The sequence below is a fragment of the Dendropsophus ebraccatus genome, chromosome 4 (genome assembly GCF_027789765.1).
Source record: "Dendropsophus ebraccatus isolate aDenEbr1 chromosome 4, aDenEbr1.pat, whole genome shotgun sequence".
NCBI lineage: Eukaryota > Metazoa > Chordata > Amphibia > Anura > Hylidae > Dendropsophus > Dendropsophus ebraccatus.
Genome location: NC_091457.1, coordinates 28,146,863 through 28,165,446, shown reverse-complemented (window position 1 = coordinate 28,165,446; position 18,584 = coordinate 28,146,863). Strand labels below are relative to the sequence as shown.

At 44.1% G+C, this 18,584-nt stretch overlaps 1 protein-coding gene across 3 annotated transcripts in view; it reads right to left on the bottom strand.

Moving 5' to 3' along the window:
• DGKZ (diacylglycerol kinase zeta) overlaps window positions 1-18,584 on the bottom strand; it is a 166,433-nt gene that overhangs the window by 119,062 nt on the left and 28,787 nt on the right. Inside the window, exon 1 of one of the 3 annotated variants that reach the window (XM_069965349.1) lies at window positions 15,300-15,911. The exons of the other annotated variants lie outside the window; for them this stretch is intronic. Coding sequence (XP_069821450.1) covers window positions 15,300-15,355 — 56 coding nt within the window. The 5' untranslated portion in view covers window positions 15,356-15,911. Of the gene's footprint in view, window positions 1-15,299; window positions 15,912-18,584 lie in introns of those variants that run through there. 3 annotated transcript variants of the gene reach the window in all.

Genomic DNA, 18,584 nt, shown 5'->3' with positions numbered 1-18,584 from the left:
GCGCCCCCTTTCCGTCCCCCTGGCGTACTCGGCGGAAAGTGTCGATTTGCGAATATTTTATTCGCAGATTGGCCATTTGCGTATAGAAAAATACGCAAATCGGCACTTTCCGTCAAAAATCATCCGTTCGCAGGATGATACATGTGGCCCATAGTGTATACAGCGTGTATACACTAAGGCCCTTGTTCAATACACTGTGATGTATTTGCACACTGTCAAAATACAGGGTCAGTTGTTGCAACCTGCAATAACGGCCGTTGTTTATTGTAAAAATACAATGGGTGAACTTTGCCAGTTACTATTTTGGCTGCGGGAAGTATTCTTCCTCCGACCACTAGAGGCCGCTCTTTTCTCCCAGCTGTCACTGGTGTGTCTTGGCTAGAGGAGCCTGAAGAAAGAGAAGATGGTGTTCTGCAGTTTTGACATGGTAAAATGTATTTTGAGAAAACTGAAACCCCAATTTCCCAGCATCTTGTATTGTAGTCAGTATTATGGAGGTCACCGAGCTTTCCCAGCATCTTGTATTGTAGTCAGTATTATGGAGGTCACCGAGCTTTCCCAGCATCTTGTATTGTAGTCAGTATTATGGAGGTCACCGAGCTTTCCCAGCATCTTATACGCATAATCAGTTTATTTTGTAATGTCGCCCCCCAGTGGGTCTAAATGTTAATGTAATTTATTTTTAAATGTTCTTTTTATTAACCATCTCCCACCACTGTGCTGTAAATTTACGTCGCTGCAGCCTATACCTGGTGCTGCAGCGACGTGAATTTACTGCAGAGGATGACACAGGCGTAGGAGCTGCGCCTGTGTCATCCGCGGCGGGTCCCGTGTATCACTGATACCCAGGGACCCGCCCCAACTCTCAGCACCGGAGTGTGAGTGCAGGCACATTATAGCAGGAATGAAGAGGATGGGGAACCACAAGGGCTGACAGAGACTGCCGGAAGCATAAAGGAATGAGCAGGACAGATGTGGGCACATACATGCAGCGCTCTCTGGGGAAAGAGAGGTTACAGCTATGGAGAGATTACCACCACCGTCCTTTCCCCTGATGTAAGCCCCAGCCTGAAGTGGATCCGCCATGATTTGGAAGGCGAGGGAGACTTCCTGGGCCTGAGTACAGTGCTGTAGACCACCCTGTGCAGGCCATACCCCTCCCCCACTCGCGCTCCCATTACAGGGAGCTCTTAAACCAAAGCGATGCTCTTACACCAAGTTAATATTTTTAAAAATAGTGAGCTCCTTGCAAAACGCTCTTAATCCAAGTTACTCTTAAACCAAGGTACCACTGTAACTTCATAAAATGTCCTACATGCTTCTGCCTCTTACTGGGGGGAGGTGACGCTCTTTTCCTTTTGGGGTTCTCTATGGGCCTGATTTCCATCATTTGGAGGAAACTCGAATTATTTTTTCACAAAAGACATTATAAAAATGATTATAAATTATATTCTTCCAGGCATTCGGCCACAGTCCCAAATGTCTCATTTCTTCCATATTCAACCAGATTTTCAGAACAAAGGCAAAAAATAAGTCTTCATTACAAGGTCAAGTGCTGATCTCAGTGAGAATGTGTGATGTCTGCTGGAGATAGTCAGTAGCACTGAGCGACACAAGGACCGTGATGGGAGAAGCAGAGCGCCTGAGAGGAAATGTCATCTTAAAAGCACTCACAGAGGAACAACGTCTTCTTGTTTTGCCGCAGTATTAGGCCATGTTTACATGGCATATAACACCGGCCGTTCTGTCACCCGGTCGGGTCACAGAATGGCAAGTGTTGCTGAAGATCATTCCAGCCAATACTGCGGTACCGGCTTGATGATCTTCATTTCTGGTGAATTCAGATGCGGGCGCACCCATGTGCTCCCGTATCTCAATTCACCGCTGCACACAATGGAGTGTGCGGCCGGAGCCGCACGTTCCATTGTGTGCACTGACATGTCTGTGCGGTCGCTATTCAATGAATAGCGGCCACAGAAAACTGATAGTTTTTCATGCATATGGAATCCTGGCCGGAGCGTGTACTATGGGAGGGTTTTATCAAACATGGTGTAAAGTGATACTGGCTCAGTTGCCCCTAGCAACCAATCAGATTCCACTTTTCATTCCTCATAGACTTGTTAGAAAATTAAAGGTGGCATCTGATTGGTTGCTTGTTGGTTGTATACGCTTCAGCTAGGATTCCATTCATTCCAATACAATGTATGTTTAGCATAAATCACCACCATTGTTGCAAATTACAACAACGGACGTGATTTATGCTAAACATACATTGTGTGAACATGGCCTTAAGAGGTACAGCTAGGCATACATGTTAGATTAATGTTTACTGAACCCACTGATTTAAAGGGGTAGTTCACCCCTAAAAAAATTTCTTTTAAATCTACTGGTGCCAGAAAGTGCCAGAGATTCGGGTGCCACAGATCTCAAGTGTTCCAGCACTTATCAGCTGCTGTATGTCCTGCAAGAAGTGGTGTTCTTTCCATTCTGGAGAACAGGAAAGGTTTTCTATGGGGACTTTCTGCTGCTCTGGACAGTTCCTGACATGGACAGAGTTGGCAGCAGAGAGCAATGTAGGAAGGTTTTTACTAGTTAACCACTTCAAGACCAAGCCTATTTGCACCTAAAAGACCAGGCTCATTTTTCCAAATCGGACCTGTCTCACTTTATGCGCTTATAGCTCAGTGATGCTTTAACGTATGCTAGCGATTCTGAGATTGTTTTTTCGTCACATATGGCACTTTATGTTAGTGGCAAAATTTGGTCACTACTTTTTTGTAAAAAAACATCAACATATCATGAAAAATTTAAAAAATTAGCATTTTATGAACTTTGAAATTCTCTGCTTCTAAAAAAAGTCGTATCACATAAGTTAGTTAGTAAGTCACATTACCGATATGTCCTCTTTATTCTGGCTTCATTTCATAAACATATTTTACTTTTTTAGGGTGTAACGGGGCTTAGAAATGTATCAGCAAATTATCACATTTTCGTGAAAGTTTCCAAAACTGATTTTTTTAAGTTGATTTAGGAGGTTTGTATACTGGTAAACCACCATAAGTGACCCCATTTTGGAAACTAGACACCTTAAAGAATTAATCTAGGGGTATAATGAGCATTTTAACCCTACAAGGGCTGGAGCAAAGTATTCACCATTAGGCCGTAAAAAAATGAAAAATTAAAATTTTCCAATAATATATACGTTTAGATTAAAGTTTCTCATGTTCAAAAGGAATATGAGAGAAAAAGCAAACCAAAATTTGTAAGGCAGGTTCTCTTGAGTACTACGGTACCCCATATGTGGGCGTAAACCACTGTATGGGCACACAGCGGGGCTCAGAAGGAAGGGAGCGCCAATTAGCTTTTCCATTGCAGATTTTGCTGAAGAAGTTTCTGAGCGCCAGGTGCGTTTGCAGCGCCCCTGTAGTGTCAGCAGAGAGAAAAAACCCCCATAAGTCACCCCATTTTGGAAAGTGCACCCCTCAAAGAATTCATCTTGGGGTAGGATGAGCATTTTGGCCCCACAGGTATTAGAGGAAAGTATTCAAAATTGGCCAGTAAAAATGAAAAACTTGAATTTTTCCAATAATATGTTGGTTTAGTTTGAAATTTCTAAATTTCACAAGGAACAGGAGAAAAATATACCCCAAAATCTGTAACGCAGGTTCTCCTGAGTACAACGATACCCCATATGTGGGTATAAACCACTGTATGGGCACACAGCAGGGCTCAGAAGGGAAGGAGCACCAATTTGCTGGAGCAAAACCGCAGCTAGTGATAGTAATTAGAATAGCGCAGTTACTAAAATAAAAAATAAAATTAGATTACAGGTAATGTGGGGTGGTTATGGACAGTCTGGGGTGGTTCCGGGTAATCTGGAGGTGGTTACGGGCAACCTGGGGTGGTTACGGGTAATCTGGGGTGGATACGGTCAACATGGGGTGGTCACGGGCAACCTGCTGTGTTTACGGCAACCTGGGGTGGTTATGGGCAACGTGGGGTGGATACGGACAACCTGCTGTGTTTACAGCATAATATGTGTATTACACGTTACATGTATATATACATGTTAGTGACGTGAAGGGGTTAACTTCACCCAGAGACAGAGACCTGGGACTCGTTCTACCTATCAGGGCGGACACCAATACTGAGAGGCAGAAAGCAGTCAGATAAGAAAGAGTTATCTAAACGTGAGTACGAGGAGTCACACACTTCACCCACATCCCGTCAAAGTACTTACTTATTAGACAAGGGCCTCCTCTCCAGCCCCTATCTACTGCTACAGAGTTTCCTATTCTATTTCATCGTTAGTTCTGTATTTTGTGGTTGTACTCCCTGGTTGAGCAGTTGCTCAGTACTACAAGTTCCCGAATGCATTGCTTTCCCTCAGCTGTTCATCACAGTTATCCACCCTGCCTGTTCCCCACCCAAAGCTGTTGCAGAACATGTAGGCTGTGTTCACACATTGCATTTTCATTGCATTACTGAATTATTTAGTTGCAGTACTTTATCATTTGCAGTCCTGCATCATTACATTGTGTTCTTGCCCACACACTATGCTGTATTCTCTACCTGTAACACCACACAGCGCTGTATTCTCTACCTGTAACACCACACAGCACACTGTATTCTCTACCTGTAACACCACACAACACACTGTATTCTCTACCTGTAACACCACACAGTGCGCTGTATTCTTTACCTGTAACACCACACAGCACACAGTTACTACCTGTAACACCACACAGCACGCTGTATTCTCTACCTGTAACACCACACAACACACTGTATTCTCTACCTTTAACACCACACAGCACACTGTATTCTGTACCTGTAACACCACACAGTGCGCTGTATTCTTTACCTGTAACACCACACAGCACGCTGTATTCTCTACCTGTAACATCACACAGCACACTGTATTCTCTACCTGTAACACCACACAGCACGCTGTATTCTCTACCTGTAACACCACACAGCACGCTGTATTCTCTACCTGTAACACCACACAGCACACTGTATTCTCTACCTGTAACACCACACAGTGCGCTGTATTCTTTACCTGTAACACCACACAGCACACAGTTACTACCTGTAACAGCACACTGTATTCTCTACCTGTAACACCACACAACACACTGTATTCTCTACCTGTAACACCACACAACACACTGTATTCTCTACCTGTAACACCACACAACACACTGTATTCTCTACCTGTAACACCACACAGTGCGCTGTATTCTTTACCTGTAACACCACACAGCACACAGTTACTACCTGTAACACCACATAGCACACTGTATTCTCTACCTGTAACACCACACAGCACGCTGTATTCTCTACCTGTAACACCACACACTATGTTGTATCTACCTGTAACACCACAGAGCGCTGTATTTTCTACCTGTACCATCACACAGTGCACTGTATTCTGTACCTGTAACACCACAGCATGCTGTTACTACCTGTAACACCAAACAGTACACTTTTACTACCTGTAACGGCGATACCTTCGGATAGCAGCTCTTAATCCAAGATCTGTCCTGGGGTCCGTTCGGCAGATAATGCAGTTATTGTCCTAAAAAACAACTTTTAAACTTGCAGCTCTGTGCCCAACGGGCGTGGCCTAGATTGTGCATGCATTAGGCTGGCACACCCTCTCTGTCCCTCCTCCCCGCCCTCCTCATCATTAGGAATGCATCAGGCGGATTGTCTCCTATTCCTCCCCTGTGTCAGCACAGCACATGGCCTGGATCGTTAAGGCACCTGTGCAATTTTCAGACAAGAGAAAATGTTCTAGGGGCATTCCTAATGATGAAGAGGGTGGGGAGGAGGGACGGAGAGGGTGTGCCAACGTAATGCATACACAATCTAAGCCACGGCCGGTGGGCACAGGGCATCACCTGCCGAACGGACTCCAGGACGGATCTTGGATTAAAAGCAGCTATCTTAGGGTACAAGTGGTTGGGGGGGGGGGACAGATTGTGTGGTACATAGTCACTTTTAGGCTGGGTTCACACTACGTATATTTCAGTCAGTATTGTGGTCCTCATATTGCAACCAAAACCAGGAGTGGATTGAAAACACAGAAAGGCTCTGTTCACACAATGTTGCAATTGAGTGGATGGCCGCCATTTAATGGCAAATATTTGCTGTTATTTTAAAACAACGGCTATTATATTGAAATAATGGCTGTTATTTACTGTTATATGGCGGCCATCCACTCAATTTCAACATTGTGTGGACAGATCCTTTCTGTGTTTTTAATCCACTCCTGGTTTTGGTTGCAATATGAGGACCACAATACTGACTGAAATATACGTAGTGTGAACCCAGCCTAAGGGTGCATTCACACATACAGGATCCGCAGCAGATTTGATGGTGCGGATACTGTACTTGTGAACGCACCCTAAAGGGGAAAAAATAAATATAGTCCTATTTAGCAAACCTGGTGCCAAATCAAGATCATTGCCACCAATCCAAAGGGGGTGCAAAGGTGCATCACAGATGGTCCCTGTGACACATGATTATACACAAGATAATTTAGGAGGCCCTGTGACAGATGGAGTGCACTGTTAGCCATATATACCGAACATCACATATAGTAATAATATTATATAATATATTATAATGCAGCTTCATGTAAACTTACACAGAAACCCACTTGTTCCTCATTCCCAGTACCAAACTTTTCTCATGCCTATATATAGCATATATAATCTAGGCTTCCCTAACGGAAATTTCTGTTAATATCTGTATGACTGTGTGAATTCCCCATGTATAGATGCAATAAGTTTGTTAAAGTGGCAGAGCTGAGTGTGCATTGATTTTCGATTTAAAAGGGAATCTGTCAACACCCAGATCGGACTGACAGTGTGGTGTAGATGGCCCCTTGTGAGCATGGTACCTGTAGTAAATGCATCTGTGCAGTAGATTCTATGCAATATTGGGTCTCCAGGAGTCAAAGAGGAGTAGTGGCTTGGCATTTGTGCCAGACTTTGGCACACCTCACCACTCCTTCCTCCTCCCCCTTTTTGATGCTTATTAACTGTTGGCCGGACTCCTGCTCCATGCTGTCGTCATCATGGTGGGTACATGCGCCGTTGCTAGCAAACACTGTGTGCGTCGGGGAGGAGTGGTGCACGCACCTTGAGTGTAACAGCTGAGGGCATTGGGATACATTTACTACAGGTACCATGCTTACAAGAGGCTAGCGACCTACACTACACTGTCAGCGATCTCTTATGTGCCTCTGCGTACAGTGTTGTACTGCAGACATCACTAGCATTATATCATTGCACTTTTTAAACTTTTAGTAGTTTTAACCCCTTAACGACACAGGGCATACCTGTATGCCCTGGCGTCGTTAAGGGAATTCAGAGGGGGCCGCGCGGCGACCCCGCTCTGAACCCCCACGATCCCGGGTGCTATCTGCAGCCCGGGACCGCGGCAATTAGCGGGCATGGTCCGATCGCAGTGCCCGCTAATTAGCTTTTTAAATTCAGCTGTCAAAGTTGACAACTGCATTTAAAATGCTAATTTTCCCCATCCCTGGTGTCTAGTGGAGGGGATCGCCCCAGGATCAGATCAGACTGGTAATACTAGAAGTCCCCCAGGAGGCCTTCTAGTATGTGTGTAAAAAAATGTATAAATGTTTTTTTATTAATAAAAAATCCCTACCCTCATAAAAGTTTGAATTACCGCCCTTTTCCCATTTTAGAAATCAAAACAAATAAATAAACATATTTGGTATCCCCGCGTGCGTAATTGCCCGAACTAATAATTTATTTCATTCTTGATCTCTCACGGTAAATGGGATAAGCGCCAAAAAAATTCCAAAGTGCAAAATTGCGCATTTTTGGTTGCATAAAATCCAGAAAAATTGTAATAAAAAGTGATCAAAAAGTCGCATATGCGCAATCAAGGTACCGATAGAAAGTAAACATCATGGCCCAAAAATGACATTTAACACAGCCCCATAGACCAAAGGATAAAAGTGCTGTAAGCATGGGAATAGAGCAATTTTAAGGAACATTTATTTAAAAAAAAATAAAATTAAAGTTACACAAGTTACATATCGTTGTAATCGTAACAACTTGAGGAACATGAATAACAAGTCTGTTTTACCCTAGGGCAAATGGCCTAAACATGAAACCTCCCCAAATAAAAAAAATTGTGTTTTTTTCTGGTTTTGCAGCGTACTTTATGCTAAAACTAAGCCTGTCACTGGAAAGTGCAATTAATGGCACAAAAAATAAGGGCTTATGTGCGTCTCTAGGTGAAAAAATGCAAGTTCTACGGCCTTTTAACCCCTTAACAACCGCGGGCGTAAGTGTACGCCCCCAAAACCCGTGCCTTAACGCAAACGGGCGTACATTTACGCCCGCGGTTTAACCGATCGCTGTGTGTAAACACACGGCGATCGGGTAATGATGTCTGCTGTAACATACAGCAGGCCATCGTAGCTTGTCGGGACGGGGGGTGGATTACACCCCCCCTTGCTGACGATCGCAGTAATTGGCTGATTTATTCAAATCAGCCAACTACAGTGATTTTCCGGGCCCCGGAATTCAATGGTGATTGGTGCTGTCCGAGACAGCACCAATCACCATTAGTGTGTACAGAGGAGGAGGCCACGGTGCCATCCCCCAGATCGCCGCTATTGGCCAGCCAAGCCCGGCCGGCCAATGGCGGCGATCACAATAAAAATAAATATTTTTACTTTTCTCTGTACCCCTCAGCTAGGTAGCTGAGAGGTGCAGAGAAGGTGTGTGTGGTGTGCAGGCATCATACTCACCGGATCCCGGCGTCCGGACGGAAGATCTGCGGTCCCACGGCGTCCTCGTGGTTCTCGCTCGGCTCCGCTCGGCTCCCGTCAGCTTTTTTCGTCGATCTTCGGCCAGGTACCTTGTACTTCCCCCTAGCGGCTGATTAGTGTATATAATACACTATTCAGTGGCTTTGGGGTGAAGAGGTAGGCTTTTTTTTTCCCAGTTTTTTTTTTTTTTTTTTTTTTTTTAGCGCCCTTCCACCACTGAGTGCTGATCAGCATCGCACGTAAGTGCGCCCCTGATCAGCAACTCCTCTTTTTTGGCGTAGGTTTTTTTTTGCCCCTTTCCCCCCCCCCCCCCCCCCTTTTTTTTCTATATACTACCGCCTCTGTCTGCTGATAAGTACCGCACATAAGTGCGGCATTTATCAGCAACTCCTTTTTTGGCGTAGGTTTTTTTTCCTTTCCTTACTGTTAAAAACACGTATAAAACACTACATTACACTACACTACCCCACATTACACATTACACTACTTGAAATAAAGTTTTACACTACACCACTACACTACATTACATTTACATACCCCCATATACCAATCCCCGTTTAATAATGTCCCAGAGAGTGTTTTCGGTGTAGGAGGCATATGCGCTTATTGCCTCCGACACCGAAACGGCCAGTGAGGATGAATGGGGGGATCCTTCTTTCCTCCATTCATCCTCATCATCATCATTATCATCATCCAGTGATGATGACTGTCGACCTAAGCGTCCAAGGAGGACACCTCGGGCTGCCCGCCAGACAAGTCGTCCCACCCCACCCCCGCCCCCCAGACACGTTGTCCCATCCCGCCCCCCACCCCCCAGACAGGTGACCCCATCCTGCCCCCCGCCCCCCAGACAGGTGAGCCCATCTGGACCCCAGACCCCCAAAATCATCAGTCCAGGATTCCTGGCTTTATGGCTACGGCGGGAATCCAAATTATCCCCACAGGTCTCAGAGAAATAGACTTTTTCAAGCTCTATTTCTCTGATGACCTTGTAAATTTGATGGTGACGCAAACAAACTTGTACGCGCACCAATTTATCACCCAGAACCTATCCTCTTCTTTTGCTAGGCCCATGGCGTGGACCCCTGTTTATGCAGCCGAAATGACAAAATTTTGGGGGCCTAGTAAAAAAACCCCACAATTCGGCATTACTGGAGTGGGGATATTATATATAATACCCCACTTTACAGTATGGCAATGGCACGGTTTCGATTTGAAGCCCTCCTAAAATTCTTGAATTACAATGACAATGCAAGGTGCCCCCCGCGAGATGATCCCTCGTATGACCGACTGTACAAAGTACAGCCAGTCATAGAGCACTTCTCAGCCAAATTTACTGAGATGTATATCCCAGAGAAATACATCTCAGTAGATGAGTCCCTCCTGAGCTTCAAAGGAAGACTCCATTTCCGCCAGTACCTTCCCAATAAAAGATCACGGTATGGCGTGAAACTATACAAACTCTGTGAGAGTACCTCAGGGTACACTTACAGATTAAGGCTGGGTTCACACTATGTATATTTGAGGCTGTATTTGTGAGGCTGTATAGCAACCAAAACCAGGAGTGGATTGAAAACACAGAAAGGCTCTGTTCACATAATGTTGTAATTGAGTGGATGGCCGTTATATAATGAGCAATATTTGCTGTTATTTTAAAACAACGGCTGTGGTATTGAAATAATGGCAGTTATTTACCGTTATATGGCGGCCATCCACTCAATTTCAACATTGTGTGAACAGATCCTTTCTGTGTTTTCAATCCACTCCTGGTTTTGGTTGCTATGAGGACCTGACATGAGGACCAAATACAGCCTCAAATATACATAGTGTGAACCCAGCCTTAGAGTATATGAGGGTAGGGACACCCAAATCCAGCCCCCAGAATGCCCCCCATATTCAAAGTTAGTGGAAAGATCGTTTGGAAACTGATCTTCCCACTGCTGGATAAAGGTTATCAGCTGTACGTTGATAACTTTTATACCAGCATCCCCGTTTCGGTCCCTCGCTGCCCGAGCTACTGTAGCTTGCGGCACGATCCGAAAAAATCAAAGGGGCCTCCCAAGTCACCCTGTTAGACAACTGATGCAAAGGGGGGAGAGCAAGGCCTATGCCTGTGAAAATATGTTGTTGGTCAAATATAAGGACAAACGCGATGTCCTTATTTTGACCACAACTCACAGGAATAGCGTCACCCCTGTCCCTGTACGTGGTACCACAAACGTGGTGAACAAACCTGATTGTGTTCTTGACTACAATCAGTATATGGGAGGAGTTGATCTCTCAGATATGAAAAGGTGGCCGTATATCTGGTACAGACAGCGATGTACAACGCTTTTGTGCTGTACCGATATGCCGGCCACCCGGGGAAATTCCTTGAATTCCAGGTAGCAGTAATAAAAGCCCTGATATTTGGCAGCCACGGAGTGGGCCCCAGCGCTTCTGGATATGAAGGACCCCGTATCGTACAGGGACAACATTTTCCAGGTGAAGTCCCACACACTGAAAAAAAGGGGAGATCCCAAAAGAAGTGCAGAGTGTGCTGTAAAAGGGGGATCAGGAAGGACACCATTTACCAGTGTGACACCTGTCCTGATCACCCCGGCCTCTGCATAAAGGATCGCTTCAAGGCGCACCACACGTCATTGGAGATCTAAATTTTCTAAATTCTGTCCCTTATTCTTATTTCAGGGGTCACGTTGATCCAGGGATTATTCTGATTGCCATAACGGAGTCGGGAAGGATTTTTTCCCCTGTGATGAGGCTACTGTCGTCTGCCTCACGAGGGTTTTTTGCCTTCCTCTGGATCAACACAGGTTGAATTTGATGGACACCTGTCCTTTTCAACCTTATAAACTAATAATTGGCCTAATACCCCCAAATAAATTAAAATTGTCCCTTTTCCCCAACTAAATAGGTATGGCCACCAATCCCATTAGAGACTTGCCATGTTGCATTTTCAAAGCTTCTGTGCTTCCAGGACAGTAGAAACCCCCCACAAGTGACCCCATTCTGGAAACTACACCCCATAAGGAATCTAACTAGGGGGGCAGCGGGGATATGGCCCCCTGGTGATGGGCACATTAGTGCTGTGAAAGTGAAAAAAATTGTATTTTTCATCTTCACAGCACATGTTCAACATATGTGCCCGTCACCAGTGGGGTCCATATGCTCACTGCACCCCTTGTTAGATTCCTTGAGAGGTGTAGTTTCCAGAATGGGGTCACCTGTGGGGGGTTTCTACTGTCCTAGCAGCACAGGAGCTTTGTTAATGTGACATGGCCTCCATCCTCCATTCCTTTTATCCCTTTGTGAAAGTGAAAAATTGAAGGCTAGAACAACGTTTGCTCTGAAAATCTGTGAAGCACCTGTGGGGTCCAGATCCTCACCGCACCCCTTGTTACATTCCTCGAGGGGTGTAGTTTTGTAAATGGTGTCCCTTTAGGGGTGTTTTTTAGGTTTTGGCACCCCAGAGCCTTTGCCAACCTGAAGTGGTACAGTCAAAAATTACCAAATATAACAGAGGCGTTGAAATTCACTGGGCACTCCATTATATCTGAGGCTTGTGGTTGCGTCAAATAGCGCAATAGGGCCACATATGGGGTATTTCTATAAACTGCAGAAACGGGGCAATCAATATTGGGGTGCATTTCTCTGGTAATAGGTTTACAATTATGAAAAATATTGAATTACAATAAAATCTCTGCACAGAAAATAAAAATTTTCTAATTTCTTACACACTTAGCTTTTATTTCTGTGACTCCCCTAAAGGGTTAAAAAACTGTAAAGTGTACTCAAAGTGTAAAAATGAAGATATCACCACTCCGTATGGGGCCGCATGTTACGCTACGGGCGTAAGTTACAGCATTTCTGTCCCGAAACAATGGTCTGGTTCATTTTTTACGGCGCCGCATACGATCCGGGCGTAAGTTCGTATGTAGTGTGAACTGTGCAGCCGTAGATCCTATACTTTCCATCGTATGCAAACTACGTAAATCTCTGGCCGCTTGTTCACGGAGCGCGCTACGGCCGGAAACTTACGTAGTGTGAACCTAGCCTAAACCTGAACAGGTCCCTAAAAATATCTGATTTTGAAATTTTACTGAAAATTTTGAAATTTGCTGCTAATGTTTTAAGCTTCCTATTGTCTAAAAAAAAAGAAAGATAGTTTAATAAATGCCGCCAACATAAAGTAGACATGTTGCTAATGCTATTTGATGTATAATTTATGTGGCTTTACATTTTCTGTATAAGCAGAAGAGTTTCAAAGTTGGAAAAATGCATTTTTTCACAATTTTTCACATTATTTTGTTTTTTTTTCATAAAGATTCGCTATAATTATTGACTCCATTATACCAGAAATGTGAAGTACCATATGTCACGAGAAAACAATCTCAGAATCAGCCGGATAGGTAAAAGCACTCCCAAGTTATTAATGAATAAAGTGACACTGGTCATATTCATAAAATTTGGCTCGGTCCTTAAGGCCATTTTAGGCCCGGTCCTTAAGGGGTTAAGCACAAAGAAGAAAAAACCAAAGCGCAAAAATAGAAATTCGCTCTGCCCCTAAGGGGTTAATAAAAGTTAATATTTAGGGGTGAGGTTTACAAACAAAAATTGGCTTTTGTATCCCAGGCCAAAAGTGTGTCCCCACCGGTGGTAGTTTTGGTTGTAATATGCAAGGTATCATAATATGCAGTGGTATAGCTTTAGGGGTCTCAGGGGGTGCACCTGATACTGGACGCATAAATCAGGGTCCGTTGACCCTCCTCACCTCAGTAGGTTTACTGCTTATGTCTGACCTGCTAAAATTCTGTTCCAATGCTCAGCAGTATAGGTACTGTAGGTCTGTGTAGCAGGTCAGAGAAGGAAAGTCATAAAACAATAGGCTGCACTGACAGAAACAGAAGAGATAAGAATTGTGTCTTTAGCCCCTATTACACCAAGCAATTATCGGCCATTCTCGACCAAGAGGTCTTTTTCTGCCCACAATCTATACAGTAGGGGGCAGTATTACTATGGGTGGGTGGGGGACTATACACAACAGAAGGCATTATTACTGTGGGTGGGGGCTCTACACAGCAGGTGGCAGTATTACTATGGGGGTACACAACAGGGGGCATTATTACTATGGGTGTGGGCTGTATACAATAAGGGGCATTATTACTATGGATGGGTGGGGGCTGTACACAGCAGGGGACATTATTAATATGTGTGGGGGCACTGTACACAGCAAAGAGCATCATTACTATGGATGGGTGTGGGCTGTACACAGCAGGGGCATTATTACTATGCATGGGCGGGGTCTGTACACAGCATGGGCATTATTACTGTGGATGGGTGGGGGCTGTACACAGCAGGGGCATTATTATTATGGATGGGTGGGGGACTGTACACAGCAGGGGGCATTATTACTACAATGCGTGGGGGCTGTACACTGCAGAGGCATTATTACTATGGGTGGGCGGGGGATGCATAGCAGGGTGCAATATTACTATAGGGGCACAGCAGGGGCATTATTACTGTGTGGGGTGCACAATAGGAGGAATTAGTACTATGTTGGTGGGGGCATTATTAGTATGGGGCCCAGCGGGGGTGGGGGATTATTACTATATGGAAAGCACAGCAGGGAGCATTATTAGTATATGGAGTGCACAGCAGGGAGCATTATTACTATATGGAGGGCACAGCAGGGGGCATTATTATATGGAAGGTACAGCAGGGGACATTATTACTATGTGGGGGTACACAGCAGGAGCATTATCAGTATGTGGGGGTGCAAAGTAGGAGGTATTAGTACTATTTTAGTGGGGTTGTAAAGCAGAGGGCATTACTATATAGAGGGCACAGCATTATTACTGTATGGGGGTGCACAGCAGGTGGCGGTATTACTAAGGGGGCACAGAAGGGGGCAGTATTACTGTGTGAGGGGTGCACAGCAGGAGCGTTATCAGTATGTGAGGGTGCACAGGGGAGCAAATTTTTTTGTATTTTGTAGAACAGAACAGAGTTAGGTATATTGGTCCAACCCTTGAAAACCATTTCTATTTGCCATGTAGCCTCATGGGACAATTAATTTCCCACCCCTGATTCATATGCTTTGAGTGTGGGGCATAACTGATGTGTCTTCTGCTTCATTTATACCTACTGTGCTCCATAGTACCCTTTTATTACTAACTTTCAGCACTTTAAGAGGGAGTTCATATGCAGCTAATTTCAACTAGGATCTCATCGGAGTTCTGGCGAATTCTGAATGCAGATTCGGCCATAGATTTTACACTACACTTTCAGCGTATATTTGCTGCCTTTTCACATATGAAGGAAGACGCTGCAGAACTGAAGTCCCCAGCATGCTAATTTATATGAAAATATGACCACAAATCTGTCACATCTAAACCTAACACTAACTAATATTATTATAGCACTAGTGTGACCTGGACCTTATACCCTGGCAGTAATCTCCAGTGGTGATGCTACTGACCTTTGCTCATTCTCCGGCTGAATCTGTGGCACATCCCAGGAATGCCTCTTCCACATGGATTCTGCTTTCGGTCCTTAGTCTCAGCTTGGAATCTGTGTCCTTGGTGTCTCTACTGTGTATGTTGTCCCATGAAGGCGGTCTTCACTGATCCATGATCTGATCACACCCTGCCTCTCAAGCGTCACTTCACTTCTCCATCTCTTCTTAAAACCATCTCACTTCTCTCTTCTCGTCCCCCTTCGGCAACCTCGATCAGTTCTTCTACCCTTTGACACCTTAATCACGCACTTTGCTTTTCTTGACTTTCTACATTCTTTTTTATTTTCTTATAAGCCTTCAAGCACTTACGACATCTATGTGACTTGCTGTGTCCCTTTTGCAGGCCCACCCACGTGAAGGCTCTGTCCTGTTTCCCCTTTCTTCACAGCTGTGCCCTTGTCTCCTTGCAGCAGTGGCCTTCTTTCCTCTCAGGGATGTCCCTTCCTCTCTGAGGTTCTGTCCTCCTCTTCCTCGTCACACTATCTTTCCTCCATACAGCCCTGACCACTTCACCAAGGCCTTTCCTGACTGCTCTTCCCACCTCGACTCAGCTCGCCTCTTCCCTCTTTAGCTTAGACTCTCCCGGCTCTCTTCTTCAACTGATATTTTTGTAGATCCTTCCTGTTTTTAAACACTTCCTTCTTGAATTTGTCTTGTTTCTGTTTCTTTGCTTTCTCCGTCCACCCCCACCCCAGCGGGTTAAAAGGCAATGACAGGGTGCTCATATTGTGACATGACAGGATGTTACTTCTATCATAATACAATTCAGCACCAATACATGGAGACAGCACCGCTGCAAAGTCCTGTCCAGGACTTCTCCTTACCTATAGTCTTAGGGCCCTATTCCACCGGACGATTATCGTTTGTATAATCGTTAACGATTAATGATCTCAAACGACCGCTATTGTGAAAGGGCCCTATTCCACCGGACGATTATCGATTGCATAATTGTTAACGATTACCGATCTCAAATGACCGCTATTGAGAAAGGGCCCTATTCCACCGGCCGATTATCGTTCAGATTATCATTCGAATCTAAACGATAATTGTTCGGTGTAAATGCAGTTAACAATTAACGACCGGACGAGAAATCGTTGATCGCTTTATAAGACCTGGACCTATTTTTATTGTTGCTCGTTCGCAAAACGTTCGCAAATCGTTCGCATTGAATAAGACATTGTTCGGTCATTCGCAATAGATATGAACGCAATAGCGAATAAATAGCGAAGAAAAAACTCATAAGTAACGATTATCGTTCCATGGAAATGAGTGAACGTTTTCAGGTCTTTCGCAATAGCGGTCGTTTGAGATCGTTAATCGTTAACGATTATGCAAACGATAATCGTCCTGTGGAATAGGGCCCAAAGACCTGAAAACGTTCACTCATTTCCATAGAACGATAATCGTTACTTATGATCGTAATTGTGAACGATGACCTTATTCAATGCAAACGATTTGCGAACGTTTTGCGAACGAGCAATGATAAAAATAGGTCCAGGTCTTCTAAAGCGATCAACGATTTCTTGTTCGGTCGTTAATCGTTAACTGCCTAATTCAACCGAACGATTATCGTTTAGATTCGAATGATTTAATGATAATCTGAACGATAATCGTCCGGTGGAATAGGGCCCTAATCCATAGGGTATTTGCCCTACTGCCCCCACACAGTCATATACATGCTTCAAGCCGGTTCTTATGTGAAACTAGAATGTAAAAGTTCAGAGCAATGCCTTTATGGTTAACAAAACATTGTGCAAGCAAAAATAGTACAATATGGCCATAGTCATTCACAAAGTGGTAAAAACAGAGGAAATACTGTGTGTTTCAGTTACCACTTTATCCATTGAATCTCAAGATGCGATCTAACTATACAATGGTGGAAATTTTTTATTTTTTTTTTGTTTGTTTCTATAGAACTCTTGCTGTATGTGCCCATAAGATATGATGCTTTGCAGAAGCTTTGCAGAAACTCAACAGCTGTCAATCAATATATTTACCCAGTTATGTAAGTTATATATAGAGTCTGGAGCCCTGAAAGAGATTTAGCTAATACAGTGGTTTCTTGGATCACGAGCATAATTCGTTCGGGGACCGTGCTTGTAATCCAAATCCACTCTTAAACCAAAGCAAATTTTCCCATAAGAAATCATAGAAATGCAGACAATTGGTTCCACACCTCAAAAATAATGATTTATAATTCTGAATAACAGGTAAAACAAATGAAACAAACATTTAGAAACAGCTGAATATGAGATAATATAAGTTACTGTACAGTAATGGAGAGGATGGGAAACACTAGGGCTGACAGAGACTGCAGGGGGCAGGAAGGAAGGAGCAGGGAAGATGTGGGCACATACATGCAGCACTCTCTGTCTGGGGAGAGAGGGGTTACAGCTATGCAGAGATCACCCCCACAGTCCTGTCCCCTGATGTAAGCCCCAGCCTGAAGTGGATCTGCTATGATTTGGAAGGTGAGGGAGACTTCATGGGTCAGAGTAAAGGGCTGTAGACCACGCTATGCAGACCATGTCCCTCCCCCACTCCCCCTCCCACCCAATATAGGGAGCTCTTAAACCAAAGCAATGCTCTTAAACCAAGTCACAATTTTGAAAAACTGTGAGCTCTTAAATCAAGTTACTCTTAAACCAAGTTTCCACTGTATAATGTTATTGCTGTAAATGCTCCAAACTTCAGAGTTCCTGTACTCGACCTGCAATTTGTCACTGACCCAAACACATAGAAATATAGGATGCATATAGATCATTGTTATAGTAGCTGCAGAGGTAGCAGTCGCAACTAAACCTGGTGCCACACCAGCATTATCAAAATTTTCATATGGGTTTATATGCATACTTTACATGCATATGCAGACAGTCTGCATCCCGTGCATGTGAGGTTTTTTTATCACCTTCTTTCCATGCAATGGAAAATTTCTGGGGTGAAATTTTGCAGTGGACTTAGTGGCATGTTTCTTATTTTGGACAAAAATGATGAGCTTCTCTGAATGATAATGGGGCAGTATCCCAGTACACCTTGGGGGAATTTATCAACACCGGCGTACCTGTACCGGGCAGACATTGATAATAAATCTCCCTCCTTGTGTCTTTGTTATTGGTTAAGTGATAACTAGATTTAGTTTAGTTACTTAGAACTCAGGGCTACTGATGTCACCATACCAGAATTTAAAGTTCGATACCAATACCAACTTTTTTATTTCGATACTCGATGCCATTTCGATACTTAAAA